This window comes from Macaca mulatta, chromosome 9 (genome assembly GCF_049350105.2).
Source record: "Macaca mulatta isolate MMU2019108-1 chromosome 9, T2T-MMU8v2.0, whole genome shotgun sequence".
Taxonomy (NCBI): Eukaryota; Metazoa; Chordata; class Mammalia; order Primates; family Cercopithecidae; genus Macaca; species Macaca mulatta.
Window position 1 is genome coordinate 1,106,451 of NC_133414.1, and position 22,284 is coordinate 1,128,734.

The following is a 22,284-nucleotide window of genomic DNA, read 5'->3' on the forward strand; positions in this document are numbered from 1 at the left end:
AGTACAAACAATACTAATCATTCAAAAAACCACATTTACACCCTAATGTGTACTAAGGACTGCGTGAGGCCAATGAGCGCATGGAGCTTTCTCTTATAGCACGCGGTGGAGAGAAAGCCAAGCCGGACGTGGCTAAATGGGGAAAAGCCTGCTTTGCTAGTTAATGAATAAAACGTTGAAGATGCGCCAAGCAGCCCAGGGACCACGCCCGTCACACCTAGAATCCTGATGGGCACCACAGTGCAGATCCGGATTCTGAATCCTCCTTTGACAGCAGCTTTTCAGGATCACCCACCACTGTCCCACGTGACAGAAGCCACAGAAGCGTGACATTCTGTGCTGCTGAAAGTGGTGCTCATCCCCAAAGCCTTTCTTCACCGGACGCTGCCCGTGTCAGCACCGCACCCGGAGGCCGTCTAGACGGCGAAATCAACCGAACGCACAAAAACAGCAACAGAAAATCGAGGCACAAGAGAGGCCGTGAAACGAGGCTCCCTTATGATCCGAGAACCGGGCGGGGTGGGGGTGCTGAGCCGCCTCCTGAGGGTGTCAGTCTGGCGTCACAAGTCGATTTGGCAACGCCACTCGCTTGGAACCCCTGACTGAGAAGAGAATGATCGGCTCTCACTAAGGGGAGGGTCGGCCACACCGTCCGTCCGTGCCACGACTTTCCACCTGGAGGCAGGAGGCCCGACTTCCTGCAGAACCAACCCTCAGTCCTCCGCGGACTTGGATGGTAGCGTCTGGGAGGCCTCCTCTCAGCTCCGAGGTGTGAAAGCGCTGCAGACAGCCTCTAGATGGACAGCGGGTACAGCAGTGGAAACAGAAAACTAGAATGCGATTTCCTATCTTATGCCAAACTGGCTTGACTGTGAAGATGCATGTGAGATGTCCCTACTTAACTGCTGGCATAAACTGGTGGGAAAAATCCACAAAGGACTTGAGATTTCGCTTCAACAAGTAGAAGCGCGGCCAGCTCTGAGACTGCGTGACCTGGAGTCTGCAGCCCTGGCTTTTCTCCCCTCGGACCAAGGCAGCCTCTGTGGCCGCCCCTTCGGTCCCTTGCTGGAGGGCTTGGCCAGCGTGACTCTGTTGTGCCCAGACTCCTTACAACACTCGTGCACACACGATCACACATGCTACGTTCTCGTTCACAGGCACATCTGACTTTTTACTTCTCTTGTTTTGCCACACAAAATATTTTTCCTCTTCTAAGTTCCATGATTTTGCCACGGCTTTTCCAAAAAAATTCCAAGTTATAGAAAATTTCCAGATAGTCTAGGAAGATTATCTTTGTGCCCAATTAGAAATTACCGGAATGTGATCACCCAAGAGTTACATTTGGGTCACACTGAGCCCTGATGTACATGAGTTAGGAGCCCCTCATAGTTTGGATAAATTAATTCTTTATACTAAAACTTCCTCCAGTATTGAAAGGGTAAACCCACAAAGGGAGGCCCAAGTGCAGTGATCCATTTATTCAAAAATATGTGTTTTCCTTGGTAAGATTCTGTGCATTTTCTTAAAATTGAATAAAATCCGAGGATACAAATGCTTCCACCAAGTGGCAGAGGCGGTGTCTGGCCTCCCCGTTCACGTCTGGCAGAGCCTCAGCCATATCCTGGGATCCAATATACACACGGAATTTTATTATGGAAAAATACATAACAGTCACACATTTCTGTTCAATATTTAACCTACTGTGATTTCAAGTATAGGTTAATTCACATAAACCAGTGTACATGTTCCTGAAACTGTGTCATACTGAAGTTTAACACTGCTTTGCATTTGAGTACTACTTTGCAAACTTTTAGAGTGTATTTCTGTTTTCTCCTTTATACTCACAACAGTTGAGAGAGAAAAATTATTTTCAATTTTTTTTCCCTCACTCAAAGCCTGAAGCAGGAGAAGGGACTTCAAGATCCCAGCAGCAGTTATTGGGAAAAGTGAGACAGACCCAGCTCTCCTGACAGCAAACTCCTGCTCCAGACAGAAAACAGCTGACGCTTTCAGTGTCAGTGAGCACCGAAGGGGCTGGGACCCAAGTCAATCCGAAACGCCTCTGGGTGTCAAGGAGTCAGTGATCTAGAAGTGAACATTCTGGGGTTCTGGGGTGTCTGTGGGCTATCTGATCACACATGACGTCCACCTGCTTCCCACTGAGGGTTTTGCAGAGATCAGGCTTTCCTGCAGTAGCTGGTGCTGGGAGCATCTGAGCCTGTGGCTGGTGCTCCGTTATCGGCGACATGGTACACAGTCGTCTCCGGCTACTGCTTTAATAGAGACACACACCAAATCCTATTCAACCCTAGTCCTGTACTTGATGGAAAACATTTACTCCTGAACCATTCAGAGGCAGAGCGACGTGAGGCTCATCACCGCTCCCCCACGCGCAGACTCTTCCTCTAATAATTCTCACTTCACTCCTTTTCCACGGCATCTTCAAACGTTGTGGGGCAGTGATCCTGACTTCGTTCTTTTTCTAATACAGAGGATCTCCCTTGTCACAGAACCTACACAAAACAGTGCGCCACGCCCAAGAAATCTGAACACCTGTGGCAGACAGTAGCGTAAAGTGGCCGTGATTAAAGCCCTCGTTTCCTTAAATGACTCCCGCGGTCAGGAGGAGCACACTTTAAAACCCTGTCCTGTTGACTGGGACTCTTAAGGTTTCATGTAGGAGCATAAGTGAGAAGAAAAGATGGGAGCGGATATGGCTGCAGGATTCCCCAGGAACACGAATGGACTTATGAACAGAAGGCCCCTGGAATTCGGATATGGCTGCGGGATTCCCCAGTAACAAGGCCCCCGGAATTCCAGCTGTGGGAGGGACCTGGGCATGAGAAGCAGTAAAGCATCTTCCAGAAACAATCCAACCAAAGCACCCCAGGGGCCAGAGGGGCTCTGCGCTCTTTCCACTAAGGGATTCCACAGCCATGATGCAAACAGAGGAGAACGTGCACACACAAAGGCATTTAAACAACAGGCACAGAAAGACACTGTGAAGCGTGCTCACCTATGTGGGTCTGGGCCATGACGTCCGCCAGCCTGTGGGCAGCCCCGCTGCCCCCGCTCTGCGTGGAGGACGAGGAGGTGGTGGACGTGGTGGAGCCGTGGATGGCCTGACTGATCCAGTGCTCCATGTTGATGCTGCCCTGGCTGGAGGTGGGGGTGCCCTGGGAGTCCCCCTGCACTGAGCCTTCATCTTCTGAGCCAGAAGAGGTATCTGTGTAAGAAGAAAGGCAATTTGCTATATGTTGCAGCAAAAACATGTACCACAATCTCAGTCCCTCGCCACAGATTTACTTCACACAAGTCTAAACAGTTGTTCAATGACTTTGCTGTAGACACTCTCGAGAAGTTAAACCACTTTTCAGATAATGAACCATTTATTTTAGCATAATGAATTTTTCTTCCAAAACACCTTAAACATGCTATAAGATGTTTGATACTGTCATCTCAAAGATGCACTGCCACATTTCCTCTACACAGCAGTTTGGGAAGAAACCAAGTGTTTTCTTGTGTGTCAGAAAGTGAGAGGGCAAGGGGAGGCGGAGGGCCTGTGCGGCTCTCAGGAGTCTCAGTGTGACTATGTTTAGCCCTGGTTAGTCCCGAGATGCTCTTCTGGGCTCTGATTTATTTCTACGTTGGTGTGTGTGTTAGATACCCATGCAGGTGATTTTTGCATCTGTGTGTCAGTTACCCATACAGCTGATTTATTTCTACATCGGTGTGTTAGATACCCATACAGCTGATTTATTTCTACATCAGTGTGTTAGATACCCAAGCAGGTGATTTCTGCGTCGGTGTGTTCGATACCCATGAGGGTGATTTATTTCTACATCGGTGTGTTCGATACCCATGCAGCTCCCTAAGGATCAAGACGCTGATGATGGTAACAGGAGAGAAAGCAGAATGTGCCTCACATGGAGCGGCCCCCTCCACCTCCCCCGTTTTCCTCTGGGGCACACGACAAACCCTCATGTTACATTTTACACTCAAATCTATTCACCTTTACAGTATTCGTTTCTTATACATTCTCATCGGTTTTTCTATCTGTACAAATTGGATATCTTGGATTATGATAAAATACATCTATTTTTTCACTATAATTCACGAGAACATTTTTCATTTAACACTTTTTCATGCAGTACCAAGGTTTTTGGGAATAAATTGCTGGTGTATTTGTTAAACTTCAATGTAAGAATGACACTCAGAATCCTACCTACAGGTGAGTAATGGGAGACGCCGGCTCAGGTGAGCAGCTCCAGAGCATTGGGTGAGAGGAGGAGTCACAGCAAATAATCTTAAGACACGGGTTTGCTTTTTAAAAGACAATAATAGCAAACGATATTGACACTTATTACCACTGTCACATGACTTATGCTGTCTGAGAATTTTTTTAAAAAGTTTACTTGTTCGAAAAGCAACAATATTAGGAGCCTGAAAATTCTGTATCACCTTTTTTTTTTTTTTTCTTTTCGAGACAGAGTCTTGCTCTGTTGCCCAGGGTGGAGTGCGGTGGCACGATCTCAGCTCACAGTAACCTCTCCCGGGCTCAAGCGATTCTCCTGCCTCAGCCTCCCAAGTAGCTGAGATTACAGGCATGTGCCACCATGCCTGGCTCATTTTTGTATTTTTAGCAGAAATGGGGTTTCACCATGTTGTCCAGGCTAGTCTCAATCTCCTGACCTTGTGATCCACCTGCCTCGGCCTCCCAAAGTGCTGGGATTATAGGCGTGAGCCACTGTGCCTGGCCCACCCTGCCTTTTAAGAAAACTTACACAATTTATATAAAAATAAAAGTAAAACTGACACAGCCTTGAGACTTTTGAGAAAGGTACACAACCAGGTGTCCATATGGAGCACAACCATCTCCCCAGAACGTCTTCTCACAACCCTTTCCAATCTTTCATTCCTCACTCCCACCTACCTTTTCCAAGAAACCTGCAGAATAATGTGATACAGACACTCGACAGAAAAGCAGCAAACCAAGCAAGCAGCATATGAAATGGATGATACAGCATGACCAGTGGTGACTAGAATTATACACCATGGGGACAGGAAGTCAGGTTGATTTAACATTCAAAAGTGCATTAATGTCGTACACCATATAGAATTACGGAGTAGAACCGCATGTTAACCTTAGGAGACATAGAAAAGTACTGGCAAATTCAAGATAACAAAACTCAGCAAAACAGGAATATAAGGCAATTTCCTCAACCTGGTAAAGTACATTTGCGAAAAGCCACAGCTAACATTGCATTTAATGGTAAACAATAGAATGCGTTTTCCCTAAGATGGAGAACAAGACAAAGATGTCCCCTCTTGCCACTATTATTCAAGATTATCTGGCAGGTTCTAGCTGGTGAAATAAATTAACAAGTTTAGTAATGAAGACATCCAGACTAGAAAGGAAGGAATAAAAGTATCTTAATTCATAGATGACATTACCTTGGGATGTAGAAAATGGCAAGAAGTATATCAAAAATGTTTTGCATTACTAAAAAAAAAGTTTGATGAGGTCACAGGACATAAGACAAAGATATACATATAGTAGCAATAAACAACCTGAAAACAAAATTAAGAAAATAGTTCCATTCACAATAGCATCAAAAGCATAAAACACTCAGCTGAACTTCTAACAAAAAGGTACAAAATGTGTACAATGACAACTATAAAATATTACTAAAAGAAATTAAAGATCCAAATAAATGGAAACTAAATAAATGGAGATAGATTCACCATCGAGAATTGGAAAACTCAGTATTATCAAGAGAGCAATTCTTCCCAAACCGTTCCATTAATTCAAGGCACTGCCTAATAAAATCCCAGAAGGCTGTGTGTGAAATGGAAAGCTTACTCTCAATTTTATCTGGAAATACAAAGGACCTACCATAGCCAAAATAATTTTGAAAAAGGAAAACAAAGTTGGAGGACTTCACTATCTGATTTCAAAACTTTACATAAAGTCACAGTAATTAAGGCAGTGGTATTAGCACAAAAATAGACGTATACATCAAAGGAACAGAATTAAACCCAGAAATAAAGCCTTATATTTATGGTTAATTTATTTTTGACAAAGGTCTCAAGACAATTCAGTAAGAGGTAGTTTGTTTTTTCAACAAATGTTGCTGTGGCAACTGGGTACCCACACACCAAAAAGAAAAAGTGTGAGGGCAAAAATTCCCCAAACCAAACCAAAACAACAAAAATCCCACTTAGATCCCTACTGCACACACAAAAATTAACTCCAAATGGATCACAGACCTAAATGAAAGAACAGTAAGGCCATGAGACTTTTAAAACTTCCAAAAACACTATCCATAAAAATTAGTAAAATGGACTTCATTAAAATAGAAAACTATTAAGTTTTAAAAGATGATTATCTCCCTACAGCTAATGTAACAAATTACCTTGATCTTAGTGGCTTATAATAAGACATGAATCTATTATTCTACTGATGGAGAAGTCAGAAGCGTAAAATCTAAGTGTCAGCAGAGCTACGTTCCTTCTGGAGGCTTCAAAGGAGAATCCACTTCTTTGCCTTTCCCAACTTCTAGAGACCACCTGTGTCCCTGACTCATGGCCCCTCTTCATCTTTAAATTGCATCACTCCAGTCTCCAGTTCTTTTCTCTTGTAAGGACCTTCTTGATTACAGTGGGTCTACACACTTAACCCAGGATAATGGTCCCATCTCAAGATCTTAAATTAAGCAAATTAATCAGCTGCAAAATCCCTTTTTCCACTTAAGGCAACAGGTTCATAAGTTCTGGGGAATAGGACCTGGGTATCTTGGGGGAAGGGCATTATTCTGTCTGCTACATAATAGTTTGTTCTTTCACTGAGAAACTTTACATCTGTAAAAGTCTTATATTCAGATTGTATAAGGCACCTATAACCCATAAGACGACAACCAACCCATTTAAAACATAAGCAAAACATCTGAACATTTTACCAATATATACAAATGGCTATGAATAGGAATTAGCACATTAAAAGATGCTTAGCATCATTCATTGTTGCAAAGTAAACACACAATGATATACCATTTCACATCAATTAGAATGGCAAAAATAAAAATATCAACAATAACGATTGCTGGTGATGTGGAGAAACTGGGATGCGCATATGCTGCTGGTGGAAGTGTGAAATGGTGCAGTTATTTTGTAAATAATTTGGCAGTTTTTAAAAAGCTAAACCTAAACTTACAATAAGAGTCAATCATGCTACTTGGCATCCACTTAAGATAAAGGAAATTATATGTATACACAAAGATATGTACATAAATGTTGACAGCAGCTGAATACTGGAAACAATGAATAACCAACTGGTAAATGAATAAACAGAATGTGTCATAGCCATCAAATAGAATATAAATAAAGAAGAAGAATTAAACTACTGGTGCATGGTACAGCAAGGACTTCAAAACAGGTAAAGGAGATATACAGAAGCGTGTACATTTTATGATTTTAGATCATAAAATTATAAGATCATAAAAAACCAAAAATCATAAAATCATAAAATATTCTATGATTTTATATTCTAGAAAATTTAGAGAGCACTGTTATGATTTCTAGGGTTCTTTCTCATAGAGCTAACCTTTCATCTGATATCCTTTGCAATCAGCCAAGTACATTCTTTAGCACATTTATAGTGTAGTTCTGCTGATAACACATTCTCTCAGCTTTCGTGTTTGGGAATGTGTTGTTCACCCCTGTTTATAAAGGAGATTTTCTCTGGATATGAGTTGACAGGCCTTTCTCCTGCTTTTAGTGCTTTAAAAAATGTCTTTCCATGGTCTTCTGGTCTCCACTGTATCTTCACAGAAGTCACGCGTTGTTCAAATGCTTCTCTGGTGTGTCACGTGTCTTTTTCTTCTGAGTCCTTTCGGGATCTCCTTTTCATCTTGGGATTTCAGTACTTTGGCTATCATGAACGTGGATGTGATTCTTGTCATACTTGTTCTGCTTGGAGTTCACTGAACTTCTCGGGGCCGGACACAGGTGTTTGACATCAATCTGAGAAAATTTTGACTCATTTTTTCAAAAGCTCCTGCTCTTCTCTTTTCCTTCTTGTATTACAAGTATATTAACATATCACAGGAGCTTCAGGTTCTGTTGGCTTTTCTTTAATTTTGGTTTCTCTGGGATTCACTTTGGTTAATTCCTTTTCATCTCTCTTCGAGCCCACAGACTTCATCTTCCTACTCCAACTTGTTAAGCCCATCAGCGAAATTTCATCTCAGTGTCATATTTCCAGCTTTATAGTGATGTCTCATGTATACCCTACATATGCACAGCATCTCCTGTCATCGATATTGCCTACCAGACTGGTACATTTGTCACAACTGATACTTCTACAGCGAAACATCATTACCACTCAACTCCATCATTCACATCAGGGTTCATTCTTGGTGTTGTACAATATATGGGTCTGGACAAATGCATAACATGTATCCACCATTACAGTATCACACAGAGATCACATGATACTAAAAATTCTCCTGCTCTGCCTATTCATCCCTGCCTCCCCCTGGCCCCTGGCAACCACTGATCGTCTTACAGTCTCCATAGTCTTGCCTTTTCCAGGATGTCGTAAAGCTGGAATCATACAACCACCTTTTCAGATTGCTTCTTTCACTTAGCAATATGCCCTTCAAGTTTCCTCCGTGTCTTTTTATGGATAGCTCATTTATTTTCAGCCTCAAATAATATCCCATTGTCTGGATGTACCACAGCTCACTTATACATTCACCTACTGACGGGCATTTTGGTTGCTTCCAAGTTTTGGCAATTATGAATAAGGCTGCTCTAAATATCTACATGCAGGCTTTGTGTGTAGACATAAGTTTTCAACTCTTTTGAGCAAATGCCAAGGAGTGTAATTGCTTTATCATATGGTAAGAGTATATTTAGTTTTGTAAGAAACCACCAATCTGTCTTCCTAAAGGCTGTTCTATTTTGCATTAAGACCCGCAATGAATGAGAGAGAATTCCCACAGCTCCACATCTTCACAGGCTTTGGTGTTTATAGTGTTTTGGATTCTGGTGTAGTGATATCTTACTGTTGCTTTAATCTGCATTTCTCTAGGACACATGATGTAAAGCATCATTTTATAAGTCGATTTGCCATCTTTATATCTTCTTAGATGAGGCATCTGTTTAGTCTTTGACCCATGTTTTACTTAATCATTTTTTAAAGACAGCGTCTCACAATGTTGCCTAGTCGGGAGTACAATTCACAGGCGCAATCCCACTACTGATCAGCCTAGGAATTCTGACCTGCTCCATTTCTAACTTAAGCTGGTACCCCTCCCAGGAGGTCACTGGGTTGACACTGAACTTAGTGTGGACACCTGAGAGGCATAACTCAACCATCAGAGCTCCTGAACTCAAGTGATACTCCCGCCTCAGCCTCCCGAGTAGCTGAGCCTGCAGACACATGCCATCACACTTGGCTGGCCCCTATATTTTAATCAGGTTGTTGTTATTGTTGACTTTTAAGAGCTCCTTGTATTTTTCTTTTTTTTTTTTTTTTTTGAGACGGAGTCTCGCTCTGTGGCCCAGGCTAGAGTGCAGTGGCCAGATCTCAGCTGACTGCAAGCTCCGCCTCCCGGGTTTACGCCATTCTCCTGCCTCAGCCTCCAGAGTAGCTGGGACTACAGGCGCCCGCCACCTCGCCCGGCTATTTTTTTTTTTTTTTTTGTATTTTTAGTAGAGATGGGGTTTCACCGTATTAGCCAGGATGGTCTCAATCTCCTGACCTCGTGATCCACCCGTCTCAGCCTCTCAATCCTTGTATATTTCAAATAAAAGTTATCATTTATGTCTTTTGCAAACATCCTCTGTGTGTGCCTTGTATTTTAATTACTTTAAGAGTCTCTGACATAGCAGAAAATGTTAATTTTATTAGAGTCCAGCTTATCAATTATTTCACACATTGCACCTTTGGTGTCATATCTTAAGGGTTATTACCAAACCCAAGTCACTTAGATTTTACCTTATCTTCTATGAATTCTATAGTTTTGCACTTTACATTTAGATCTGTCATCTATTTTGGCAGGCAGGAATACTTCATCACTATACTAATGAGGACAGCAGTTGTGTGATGTTTTAATTTTTTTGAAAGATGTAAGGTCTGTGTGTAGGTTTATGTTTTTCTTTGCATGTGGATGTCCAGTTGTTCCAGTACCATTTGTTAAAAATACTGTATTTGCTCCACTATATTGCCTTTGTTCCTCTGTCAAAGTTTAGTTGACTATCTTGTTACTGGGCTCTCTATTCTGTCCCACTGATCCTTTTGTTTGTTCTTTCACCAATACCACAGTCTTGATTACTGTCGATTTATACTAAGTCTTGAAGTTGGGTATTGCCAGTCTTCAACTTTGTTCTTCTAATACTGAAGTGGCTGTTCTGGGCCTTTGTCTCTCCAAATAAACTTTTGAATCAGTTTGATGATATTAAAAACAAAAAACAAAAACAAAAAAAAACTTGTTGGGATTTTGGTTGGGATTGCATTGTAAGGAAAACATCTTGACAATATTCAGTGTACCTATCCATGAACATGAACTACCTGTCCATTTAGTTTTCCTGTGAATGAGTTTTATAGTTTTCCTCATAAAGTCTTGAACGTATTTTTTTTAGATTTTATGCCTAAGTATTTCATTTTGGGAAGTGCTACTGGAAATGGTTTTTGTTATTTTTAGTAGAGATGGGGTTTTGCCATGTTGGCCAGGCTAGTCTCAAACTCGTGACCTCAAGTGATCCACCTGCCTTGGCCTCCCCAAAGTGCTGGAATTACGAACATGAGCCAGTTTTTAATTTCAAATTCTACTTGTTCTTTGCTGGTAAACAGGACATTCAGTGAACTTTTGTATATTAAACTCAATTCTTTTGGATCTTCTACATAGGCAAACATGCCATTTATGAACTAAGTTTATCTTCCCAATGAACATATATTTTTCTTGTCATAATTGCATTAGCTAGGACTTCTAGTACAATGTTGTGAAGTGGTGGTAAAAGCAGACATCCTTGTTTTTCCTGATCCCCTTTCTGGATCTTAGTGGGAAAGATTCTAGTTTCTCACAATTGGGTATGATGTTAACAGGTTTTTTTTGTCCATATTCTTTATCAGGTTGAGGAAGGTCACCTCTGTTCCTAGTGTGCTGGGAGCTTTTATTATGAGTGTTAGATTTTGTCAAATGCTTTTTTCTTTTTCTTAGCCTGTTAATGTGATGAATTATGTTAATCGGTTTTTTAATGTTAAACCAGCTTTGGATATGTGAAAGTCCATGTGGTTTTGGTGCACAATTTTTTTTTACATTTAGATTTAATTTGCTAATATTTTATTGAAGATTATTGCATCTATGTTCATGAGAGATGTTCTGTAGTTTTCTTGTAATATTTTGTTATTAAAATGGTATTTGATATTAAAATGATGCTGGCTCTATAGAATGAGTTAAGAAGTATTCCTCAGCTTCTACGTTCTGAAAGAGATTGTAGATAATTGGTATTATTTCTTCTTAGATATTTGGTAGAATTCACCAGTGAACCCATCTGGGTCTGGCACTTCCTGTTTTGAAAGGTTATTAACTACTGATTCAATTTAACAGATATAGGCCTATACAGATCGTTTCTTCGTGTTCAAATTTTGGCAGATTCCATCTTTAAAGAAATTGGTTCATTTCATCCACGTTATCAAATTTGTGGCCATAGAGTTGTTCATAATATTTATTGTCCTTTTAATGTCCATGGGATCTGTAGTTATGCCCCTTATTTCATTTCTGATATTGGTAATTTATCTGCTGTATTTTTTCTTGTTAGAGGCTTATAGATTTTCTCTCAAAGAACCAGCTTTTGGTTTCATTGATTTCCTCTACTGATTTTCTGTTTTCAATGTATTGATTTCTGCTATTTGTCTCCTGCTTAGAATTTAATTTGATGTTCTTTTTCTAGTTTTCGAAGGTGGAAGCTTAGATTTTTTTTAACATATGCATTTAAATCTATAAATTTCCCTATAAACATTACTCTCATTGCATCTCACAAATTTTAACAAGTTTTCATTTTTATTTACTTCAAAATTTCAAAGAAATCTTCAGATTTCTTCCTTGAACAATGTATTATTTATAAGTGTATTTTTTAATATCCTAATATATTTTCCAGTCATCTATTATTGATTTCTACTTTACTGTGGTTGAGAACATACTTGTTTGATTCCTATTCTTTTAAATTTGTTAAGGTGTGTTTTATGGACCAAAACATGGTATATTTTGGTGAATGTTCTGTATTCTACTGTTGTTGGAGGAAATAGTCTATAAACGTCAGTTATATACAGTTGACTGAGGATGTTGATTTCAATTTTGTCCTTACTGATTTTCTGGCTACTGAATTGGTCCATTTCTGATAAACGGGTGTTAAAATCTCCAACTATAATAGTGGGTTAATTATTTCTCCTTGAAGTTTATCAGTTTTTGCTTTGGCATTCTGATGCTTTGTTAGCAAAAATACATTTAAGGATTGTTACATCTTCTTGGAGAATTAACCACTTTATTATGTAATAGTCATCTCTGGTAACTTTCCTTGATGTAAAAAGCCCACTCTGTCTGAAATTAGTATCACCACTTCCATTTTTCAAAATTAGTGTTGGCCAGGTACGGTGGCTCATGCCTGTAATCCCAGCACTTTAGGAGGCCGAGGCAGGATGATCACCTGAGGTCAGGAGTTCAAGACCGGCCTGGCCAACATGGTGAAACCCCATCTGTACAAAAATAGAAAAAAATAAATAAATTACCTGGGCATGATGACATATGCCTGTAATCCCAGCTACTCGGGAGGCTGAGGCGGGAGAATCGCTTGAACCTGGGAGGTGGAGGTGGAGGTTGCAGTGAGATGAGATCAGGCCATTACGCACAAAAAAAAATTAGTGTTAACATTTCTATCTTTTTCCATCCCTTTACTGTTGATTGATCCATATATATGTCTTTATATCTAAAGTGGATTTCTTATAGACAATATATAGTTGGATACATTTGGACTGACATTGAAAGTAATGATACACAGTTGAATTAACATCTACCATATTGTTACTATTTTCTATTTGTTGCCCTTATTCTTTGTTTTTGTCTTTCACTTTTTTCCCTTGTGGTCTTAATTGAGCATTTTCTATGATTTATTTTCTTTCCTTTCTTAGCATATCGGTTACTTTTTTTTTTTTTTTAAGTGGCTGCCTTGGAATTTGCAATATAAATTTACAAGTAACCCAAGTCCGCTTTCCAATGACACTACACTGGTTTCTTGATATTGCAAGCACACTATAATAACAAAATCCTAATTCCTAATTGCTTTCTCCCATCCCTTGTGTATCACTGCTGTCATTCATTTCACTTATATTTAAGTGTGTGTATATGACATATACATAAGCATATAATCAAATATACTGTCGCTATTATGAACTGTTATGTTAGATCTATTAATAAAAATAAAAGTTTTTCTTCTACCTTCACTGTTTCTTCTTTGATGCCTTCTGTTTTTCTATTTTTTAAACAGACAAGGTCTTGCTCTGTTGCCCAGGCTGGAGTGGAGCAGCATCATTATAGCTCACTGCAGCCTTGAACGGGATTCCTGGACTCAAGTGACCCGTCTCAGCCTCTCAAAGTAGTTGGCACTATAGGTGTCGGCCACCAGGTTTGGCTTTTTTTTTTTTTTTAATGAGACAGAGTCGCACTACATTGCCCAAGCTGGTCTCAACTAATGGCCTCCAGCAGTTCTCCCATCTTGGCCTCCCAGAGTGTTAGGATGACAGGTGTGAGACCCTGTAAACAGACTGTGCTCTTCCTTTCTTTATGCACAGCCAAGTTACTGACCTCTACTATTTTCTCTAAAGAACTTTGAACATTTTTTGCAAGGCAGGTCTACCGGCAACAAATTTTGCAATTTTTGTCGGAGAAGGTCTTTACTTTTTCTTCACTTTTGAAAGATAATTTCACAGAGTATAGACTTCTAGGTTAATGGAATTTTTTTCCTCTCAATAGTTTAAATACTTCACTCCACTTCTTGCTTTCATGGTTTTTGAGGGGAAGTTGAATATAATTCTTATCTTTGATCCTCCATAGGGAAGGAGAGTACTCTGGTTTCTTTGTTTTTTAATCTTTGATTCACCATAGTTTGAAGATTATATGCCCAAGTAGAGTTTATTTTTGTTTTGTTTTTGTCATTGTTGTTTTCACATTTATCCTTCTTGGTGTTTCTTGAGCTTCCTGGATCTATGGTTTGGTGTCTGGTATTAATCTGAGAAAATTCAGCTATTACTGTTACAAATATTTCTTCTGTTCCTCTTTCTTCCCCCTTGTATTACCGTTATGCATATTTTATGCCTCTGTGGAAGTCCCATAGTGCTTGGATACTCTGTTCTTTTTTGCTTTTCAGTTCTGGAGATTGGAGTTGGTTATTTCCTTTCCCCCAGGTCAGAAGGCTCTGATAAAATCCCACCTGGTTAGTCTCTAGTTAACTAGCTTCTCTGGAAGGTAGACCTAGTGAAGAGTGAACCTGCATATTTAAAAATGATTCCTATTCTCTTTCCCCTGTAGTAAGTATGAGGGGATTTTTCTCTGATATTTACTTCAAGAACCTGGTTGAGCTTCTGATGATACAACTCACAAAAGCATGAGACCCATATGCACAGGCCTCCTGGAGGTTTTAACTCTCAGACGTGGCCACACCTCACCGCAGCAATTTGTCAATTCCAGTTCAGGCTTTCCAATCCCAGCGTGGGTTCCTTGGAGCATTGTGCTCCAGTGTATGGTGATTCTCCGCTTTACCCGTCCAGCCCATCTGGGGACAGTGGCTTGCCTGTGACCTCATGTCTCTTGCAGGTTTAAGAGGAGCTGCTGATTTTTCAGTTTGCTCAGCTTTTTACCTGTGAGGAGGGAGTGACAATTCTCAAGATTATCATGTACGGAACCTGAACCTCCCCAACTCCATTTATAGTAAAAAGTGTCTTCCCTTCCTCTGGCTCAAGAATTAAAATATTTTCATTCTTCGACACGTTGTAATTTGATTCCCTAAATATTTATAATTGTAGATTTAAAAACTTGGTCTTCTGCTGTATCAGACATCTAGACAGGCACTTTCCAACAGAATTATGAGAATCCTGTTATAGAACTTTAAACCTTCCTTGTAGCCTCATATAAATATATAAACAGGTACAATTAATTTTATTAGCATAGTTTTAACTCAAAATGCTCATATACTTTCAATAAGAAACACAAATAAGCCGGGTGTGGTGGCTCACATCTGTAATCCCAGCACTTTGGGAGGCCGAGGCGGGTGGATCACGAGGTCAGGAGATCAAGACCATCCTGGCTAACACAGTGAAACCCCATCTCTACTAAAAACACAAAAAATTAGCCAGGCGTGGTGGCGGGCACCTGTAGTCCCAGCTACTTAGGAGGCTGAGGCAGGAGAATGGCGGGAACCCGGGAGGCGGAGCTTGCAGTGAGCCAAGATCGCACCACTGCACTCCAGCCTGGGGGACACAGCAAGACTCCATCTCAAAAAAAAAAAAAAAATACAAATACAATATTTTCTATTTTTTATATTAACTGGCATGTCTTTCATGCAGCAAATCCACTTCAGTCCGGGCACACTTCATGTGCTCAGCTGCCGCATGTGGTGAGTGACAGACCATCCTGCATGTGTGTGCACTTTTTACTGCCTTTTTCTTGATCACAGATTCTACCTCCTGTTTCTGTGTATGCAGTGATTATTTGCTGAATATTACACATTGTGGGTAACATGTTGAGCACACTCAGGATCCCTAACCTTCCTCTGAAGCTCTCCAGCTCTTGTTTTAGCAGGTAGCACAGGCACTGCTGGGTCATTGTGACCATGGGCAGGCTTCGATTGATTCGCTGCTGGTGTGGATCTGTGGAGAGCTCCAATCCTGCACTCACTCCGATCTCCGCTTCCTGGACGTGGTAGGGTAGCCATGCTCCGCCCACACCTGAGATCTCTCCAATCTCCCTCTCCCGGACGTGGCAGGGTGATATGCTCCGCCCATACCTGAGCTCTCTCCGATCTCCACCTCCTGGACGTGGTAGGGTGATATGCTCCGCTCACACCTGAGCTCTGTCATCTCCGCCTTCTGGACGTGGTAGGATGATATGCTCCGCCCACACCTGAGCCCTCTCCAAGCTCCACCTCCTGGACGTGGTAGGGTGGCCATGCTCCGCCCACACCTGAGCTCTCTCCGATCTCCACCTCCTGGACGTGGCAGGGTGATATGCTCCGCCCACACCTGAGCTCTCTCCAATCTCCCTCTCCCGGACATGGCAGGGTGCTATGGTCCACCCATATCTGAGCTCTCGCCGATCTCCACCTCCTGGACGTGGTAGGGTGGCCATGCTCCGCCCACACCTGAGCTCTCTCCAATCTCCCTCTCCCGGACATGGCAGGGTGCTATGGTCCACCCATATCTGAGCTCTCGCCGATCTCCACCTCCTGGACGTGGTAGGGTAGCCATGCTCCGCCCACACCTGAGATCTCTCCAATCTCCCTCTCCCGGACGTGGCAGGGTGATATGCTCCGCCCATACCTGAGCTCTCTCCGATCTCCACCTCCTGGACGTGGTAGGGTGATATGCTCCGCTCACACCTGAGCTCTGTCATCTCCGCCTTCTGGACGTGGTAGGATGATATGCTCCGCCCACACCTGAGCCCTCTCCAAGCTCCACCTCCTGGACGTGGTAGGGTGGCCATGCTCCGCCCACACCTGAGCTCTCTCCGATCTCCACCTCCTGGACGTGGCAGGGTGATATGCTCCGCCCATACCTGAGCTCTCTCCAATCTCCCTCTCCCGGACATGGCAGGGTGCTATGGTCCACCCATATCTGAGCTCTCGCCAATCTCCACCTCCTGGACGTGGTAGGGTGATATGCTCCGCCCACACCTGAGCTCTCGGTGCCACGGTCTGCAGGAAGTGTACTGTGGGTGCGTCTCATTCATTCTCCGGCCCTCAGGTTCTGGCTGGCACAGCTGTGCTCACAGACTAAAAACAGCCATCTCATTCGCTTTGTGCAGTTTTACAGTTGTTTACGGCAGATGTGTGATTTGGGTCCCTGTTCTCTCATCATGGGTAGAAGTAGTTTTGGCCAATTATTCTTATCTCTTTACATTTGAAAACTAAAGGAAAGCTTCACCCATAGAATATTAGCGGTGCGACAATCCTAATGAGAGTCTCTCCAGAAACTAGGATCCAGGTCAGCAGCCAGTCATTTCATAGAAGATAAACTTCAAGAACATTCTCTGAAGGGCAATGAAACTCAGTAAGATCTAACCACTGTTACCAACAACCAAGAAAAATAGGTAAGAAAATGCAGCTAAGACTTTGTTCAAGTAAGTACGGTAATAAACATGCAAACTACCACTAAGCACAAAATAGGCTGGGAGTAAAAAATTTTTATGATATTGACATTTATGATTGTACAAAATTGCCCCATGTGATATCACGAGGACTCCTGATGAAAATTTACAAAGGATGCTTTATGGTTTATATAAAAATGCTAGTCAAATCCAAATACTTCACAAAAATAACATTTCAAATAATTTTCTTTTATATTTTGCAGACATCTGTACAATGAGGTTATTCATCACACATGACCCAGTAACATTTCTCAGCAGTTGGATTCAATACGAGAAATAAGCAAATAACCGCACTGCTTCTTCCATTTCAAAGTCATCATTTCTCTTATAAAAAGTGGTCAAGAAAAATGCCTGTTGCCTTAAATACTGGTTAGTGCCAAAAATGTGGTTTAAAATATTTCAAGTGGGTTATCTTTTTAACGTCCATGTTGTTAGTTACACAAAGAGCACATACAATTTTTTACCAAATTATAACTTTTGGCAAATTATAACCATAAACTAAACAGGATTAAGCATATTTTTTGAGATAGGGTCTTGCTCTGTTGCCCAGGCTGGAGTGCAGTGGCACGATCATGGCTCACTGCAGCCTCAACCTCCCTGGACCCAAGTGATCCTCCCACCCCAGCCTCCTGAGCAGCTGGGACCACAGGCACACACCAGCATGCCTGGCTGATTTCTGTATTTTCTGTAGGGATGGGGTTTGGAAGTTGCCCAGGCTAGTCTCAAACACTGGGACTCAAGCAGCCTTGGCTTCCCAAAGTGCTCAGGTTAGAGGCATGAGCCACCATGCCTGGCCTAATCATTTTTAAAGAGTCTCTATTTATTACCGTTATTTTTTTCTAATTGAGATGGGGGTCTTGCTCTGTTGCCCAGGCTGGAGTGCAGTGGTGCCATCTCAGCTGACAGCAACCTCTGCCTCCAGGGCTCAAGTGATTCTCCCACCTCAGCCTCCCAAGTAGCTGGGACTACAGGTGTACACCACCAGGCCCAGCTAATTTTTTGTACTTTTGGTGGAGACAAAATGTACCAAAGGCATTTCTGTACATTTTGCCCTATTTTCCAGGTTGGCCTTGAACCCTTGGGCTCAAGCCATACACCTGCCCTGGACTCCCAAAGTGCTGGAGTTATAGGCATGAGCTACCGTGCCGAGCCCTTAATTATGTGCTGTGGCTTAATATTAAAATAAAGAAAGGGAGGAGCCCAAGGGAGCACGTAGGCAGAAAGGGCTCCCTTGCCAACAACCTTGCTAGCACGGCGTTCACTCCCTTGCCTGGCTGGCACTGCGTTCTTTAGATGAAGAACACGTTATGTGTAAATGGAAAACAAAAACAACATAGGAACACCCTGTCTCTACAAACACTTAAAACTTAGCTGGGTGTGGTGGCGAGCACCTGTGGTCCCAGCTGCTTGAGGCTGAAGTGGGAGGACCGCGTGAGCCCAGGTGGTCACAGCTGCAGTGAGCCAAGAGCTGTGATCATGACGAATTCCAACCTTGGTGACAGAGCAAGACCTTGTCTTAAAAAGCAACGAAAACCCAAAATGATGCACTCTTTAAGTTCTATCCTATAAATTTCAGTACCTTCATTTGTAAAGGTACATAAAGGTGAAACTCAGGAGCTGCTTGGAATAATGTGGGCATACGCTTGACCTCAGCTCTGATCTGTAGCACGTCCTTCTGTCTCACTGCTTGCCAAGACTAAGCTAAACTTCAAAAGTAAAAATACTCCCAAAAATGTTGTACATTTTCAACTATTCATATTGTACCTTAAGTTTCTCTTGTAGTGGAGGAAAAACACGGTGTCATTTAAAGTGATATGTAGCTTCAACGTGGGATGTAAGGTGATTCAGGTCCTTTGAGAAGACAAGCTTGCAACAATGGCATGAATAATGTTGGAATCAAAATCACAGAAACTAAACACCAAATAGCGTAGGTTCAATCTGTGTCTCTAACAAGTATCTGGATAACTAAACTTTCTGCTTTACTTGAGTGTGAAGATCATGAAATGTAGTTTATAATTATTTGGGCAGAGAAAATAGAGAATTTGGGTAGTTATGTAAAATTCAAGATTAAATAAAAGTAGTATTATATAACAGAAATATAAACCGGCTATTACCTTCGGTAATTTAGATCAGGGGTTGGCAGGTCTGTGCACCAAATCTGGTCTGTTCTTGTAAATAAAGTTTTATTGGTACACAGCCATACGCACTTGCTATCACCCATGGCTGAGGGCAGAGTTGAGTGGTTGTGAGAGACCTTATGGCCTGCAGGAACTAAAATACTATCTGGCACCTTGCAGGCAAAGTTTATGACCTGATTCGGGTAGCTGCCGTAACTGTCCAATTCGTTCGTTCTAAAACAATCCAACAATATAGCACACTTGTCTGAAGATTTGAGAACACACATGCACCAGCCTAATAAGAAAAGTCCAATTCCAACCAGAGGGCTACAAACTCTTCTCTTTTCCCTACAAAGAATTAAATGAATAAAATTGTGTGAGATTTTACTGGTATGTATCATATGTATGAGTCTTGATGTAAAGTTAAAAATGTATATTTATACAGATACATAATGATGTTACTTTTCCTTCCATGTTTAACTCATACACTGTTTTCGGACTTCTGGTTCACAAAATCTGCATTTCTGCACCATGATTTTGAAGGCAAAAACCCGACTGCTGGGCTAGTGGTCAATTCTGAGGCACCCAGCATGTTCAGGAGGCAGCGTCTGGGAGCGTGTCCCTTACCTGGAGGGGTGTAGGCGTCCATGGAGGTCTGCACGACCAGGGACCTGCGTTTAGAAGGCATAGGCACCGCCATCTTCCGCTCTTTGTGTTTGGCCAGAGCTGCCTGGACAGCTTCCGTGTGGACGTCTGAAACGGAGAGAGCTCAGTCACTCAGTGCTCAGCTGAGGTCCCAGAGGCCAAGCTGTACCCTCCTCTCTGTCCCCGCAGCACGGTTCATCCACCTTCTGAAACTCACCAACAGATGGGTGGGCGAGGAAAGAAAATCAGTGTTTACAATTCCAGTAAAGACATTAACATTATTCACAGACTTTTAATTATTCATTTTATTACTGCAGAATCCATATCCACAAGCAAACGCTGGCTGTAAACTGTGCTGATATTTTTCTTTTTAGGGTGAATGGACCTTGATCTTTGGAGGTTCTTCGTAGGTCACACGTTTGAGCCTCCAAATCCTTTCACTGTACCACTGAGAGGCGTGCGCACACCTCGCACCCCAACTCCCACAGCCACGGTCGCAGCTCAGCTCAACACCAGCCATGGGCCAGGACTGTGTTGGCTATGGATATGGTTTGGCTGTGTCCCCACCCAAATCTCAACTTGAATTTTACGTCCCAGAATCCCCATGTGTTGTGGGAGGAACCTAGGGAGAGGTAATTGAATCACTGGGGCCCGACTTTCTTGTGCTATTCTCGTGATAGTGAATAAGTCTCATGAGATCTGATGGCTTATCGGGGTTTCTGCTTTTGCTTCTACCTCGTTTTCTCTTGCTGCTGACATGTAAGAAGTGCCTTTCGCCTCCCACCATGATTCCGAGGCCTCCCCACCATGCGGAACTGCAAAGCCAACTAAATCTTTTTCTTCCCAGTTTCGGGTATATCTTTATCAGCAGCGTGAAAATGGACTAACACAACCATTAACACATTTTGTGGCTATTAACCCATTACATTAATTCCACACATTCACCAAATGCCTCTTTTGTAAGTCCCTGTGGGCTGGGGACGCAGTGGTGATAAGGAAGACAGTCTCATGGCATCTCATGCAGGCCACTTGTTAAGGGATGAGACAGGTGACAGACGGGGTAGAGAATTAAAGCAGACACAGACGCAGCGGCAACTCCAAACTGTGAAGCCAGGGAAGAACCCCCTTAACACAAAATCAGAACAACAGGAATGAAACATACCAGCTGTCAAGACGAGAATCTTCGAGACACAGGCAAAAACCCACTCAAAGGCCCTACACTGTGAGCGAGAACGGTGTTAGCAGAATTAAAACCACCACCACCAAAAATGGCCAGTGTGAGTGAAGACGGGTTGGGGGAGAGGGTCCCCAGGACGGGGCAGTTTTCTCTGAAGCTGCGAGAATGATCCCACGGAAAGGGAATCAGACGTGGCTTTCCGGCTTAAACCCCCCGCACTGCCACCTGAGACAGGACCCAGACCTGCCGCATCACGCCCGCAAGCAGCTCATTGCACTGCTTGGTCTTGGTCAGCCTTTGCGCACACTTCTCTCCCTAACTAAAAAGCCTGGTCTTCTGGCCACTATTTCTAATTCCCAGGTCAAAAACCACTATGTGACTGACTTGGCTCATGGCCGAAAACTGAAGGGATCAATGAGGTGACAGTCCACTCACTTCCACAAATCACTTTTTGTTTTGCATATTCTCCATTTTAAACTTTTTGGATGTAATTTCAAATACACAGAAAATCTGCAAGACCAGCGCAGTGAATTGCCACATAACTTACCAGGCTCAACTTAGGCACAACTGCTCCTATCTTACATCACTGCTTTCCCCCCTCCCCCATGAATTTTCTAAGTCAAATGAAAATAAATTTCAGATACTATGTCCTTCCATACCTAAATGTTTCAATGTATTTCCTAAACACAAGGATATGCTCTCACATTCATTTTCCTCAAGATCGGGAAATTTAACTGTCATATACGAAGTTCACTTTCAAATGGTGTCAACTGTCTCCATAATTTTCTTACTTTTTCTTCCTATTTTACAATCCAATCCAGGATCATGAATTGATTTGTCATGTGATTTTTACCCATCCAGAATCCAAGTTTCTCAGCTTTTGTGTTTCTTGAAATTGGAAATGTTAAAGGATACAGGTCAGTTA

General features: G+C 42.2%; 1 protein-coding gene across 4 annotated transcripts in view; it reads right to left on the reverse strand.

Annotated features, from left to right (window-relative positions):
* DIP2C (disco interacting protein 2 homolog C) overlaps positions 1 to 22,284 on the reverse strand; it is a 374,224-nt gene that overhangs the window by 132,475 nt on the left and 219,465 nt on the right. For all 4 annotated transcript variants that reach the window (XM_077945649.1, XM_077945648.1, XM_077945646.1 and 1 more), the window contains 2 exons: positions 20,165 to 20,290; positions 3,017 to 3,226 (listed from right to left, as the gene is read on the reverse strand). In XM_077945649.1, coding sequence (XP_077801775.1) covers positions 3,017 to 3,226; positions 20,165 to 20,290 — 336 coding nt within the window. The remainder of the gene's footprint in view (positions 1 to 3,016; positions 3,227 to 20,164; positions 20,291 to 22,284) is intronic.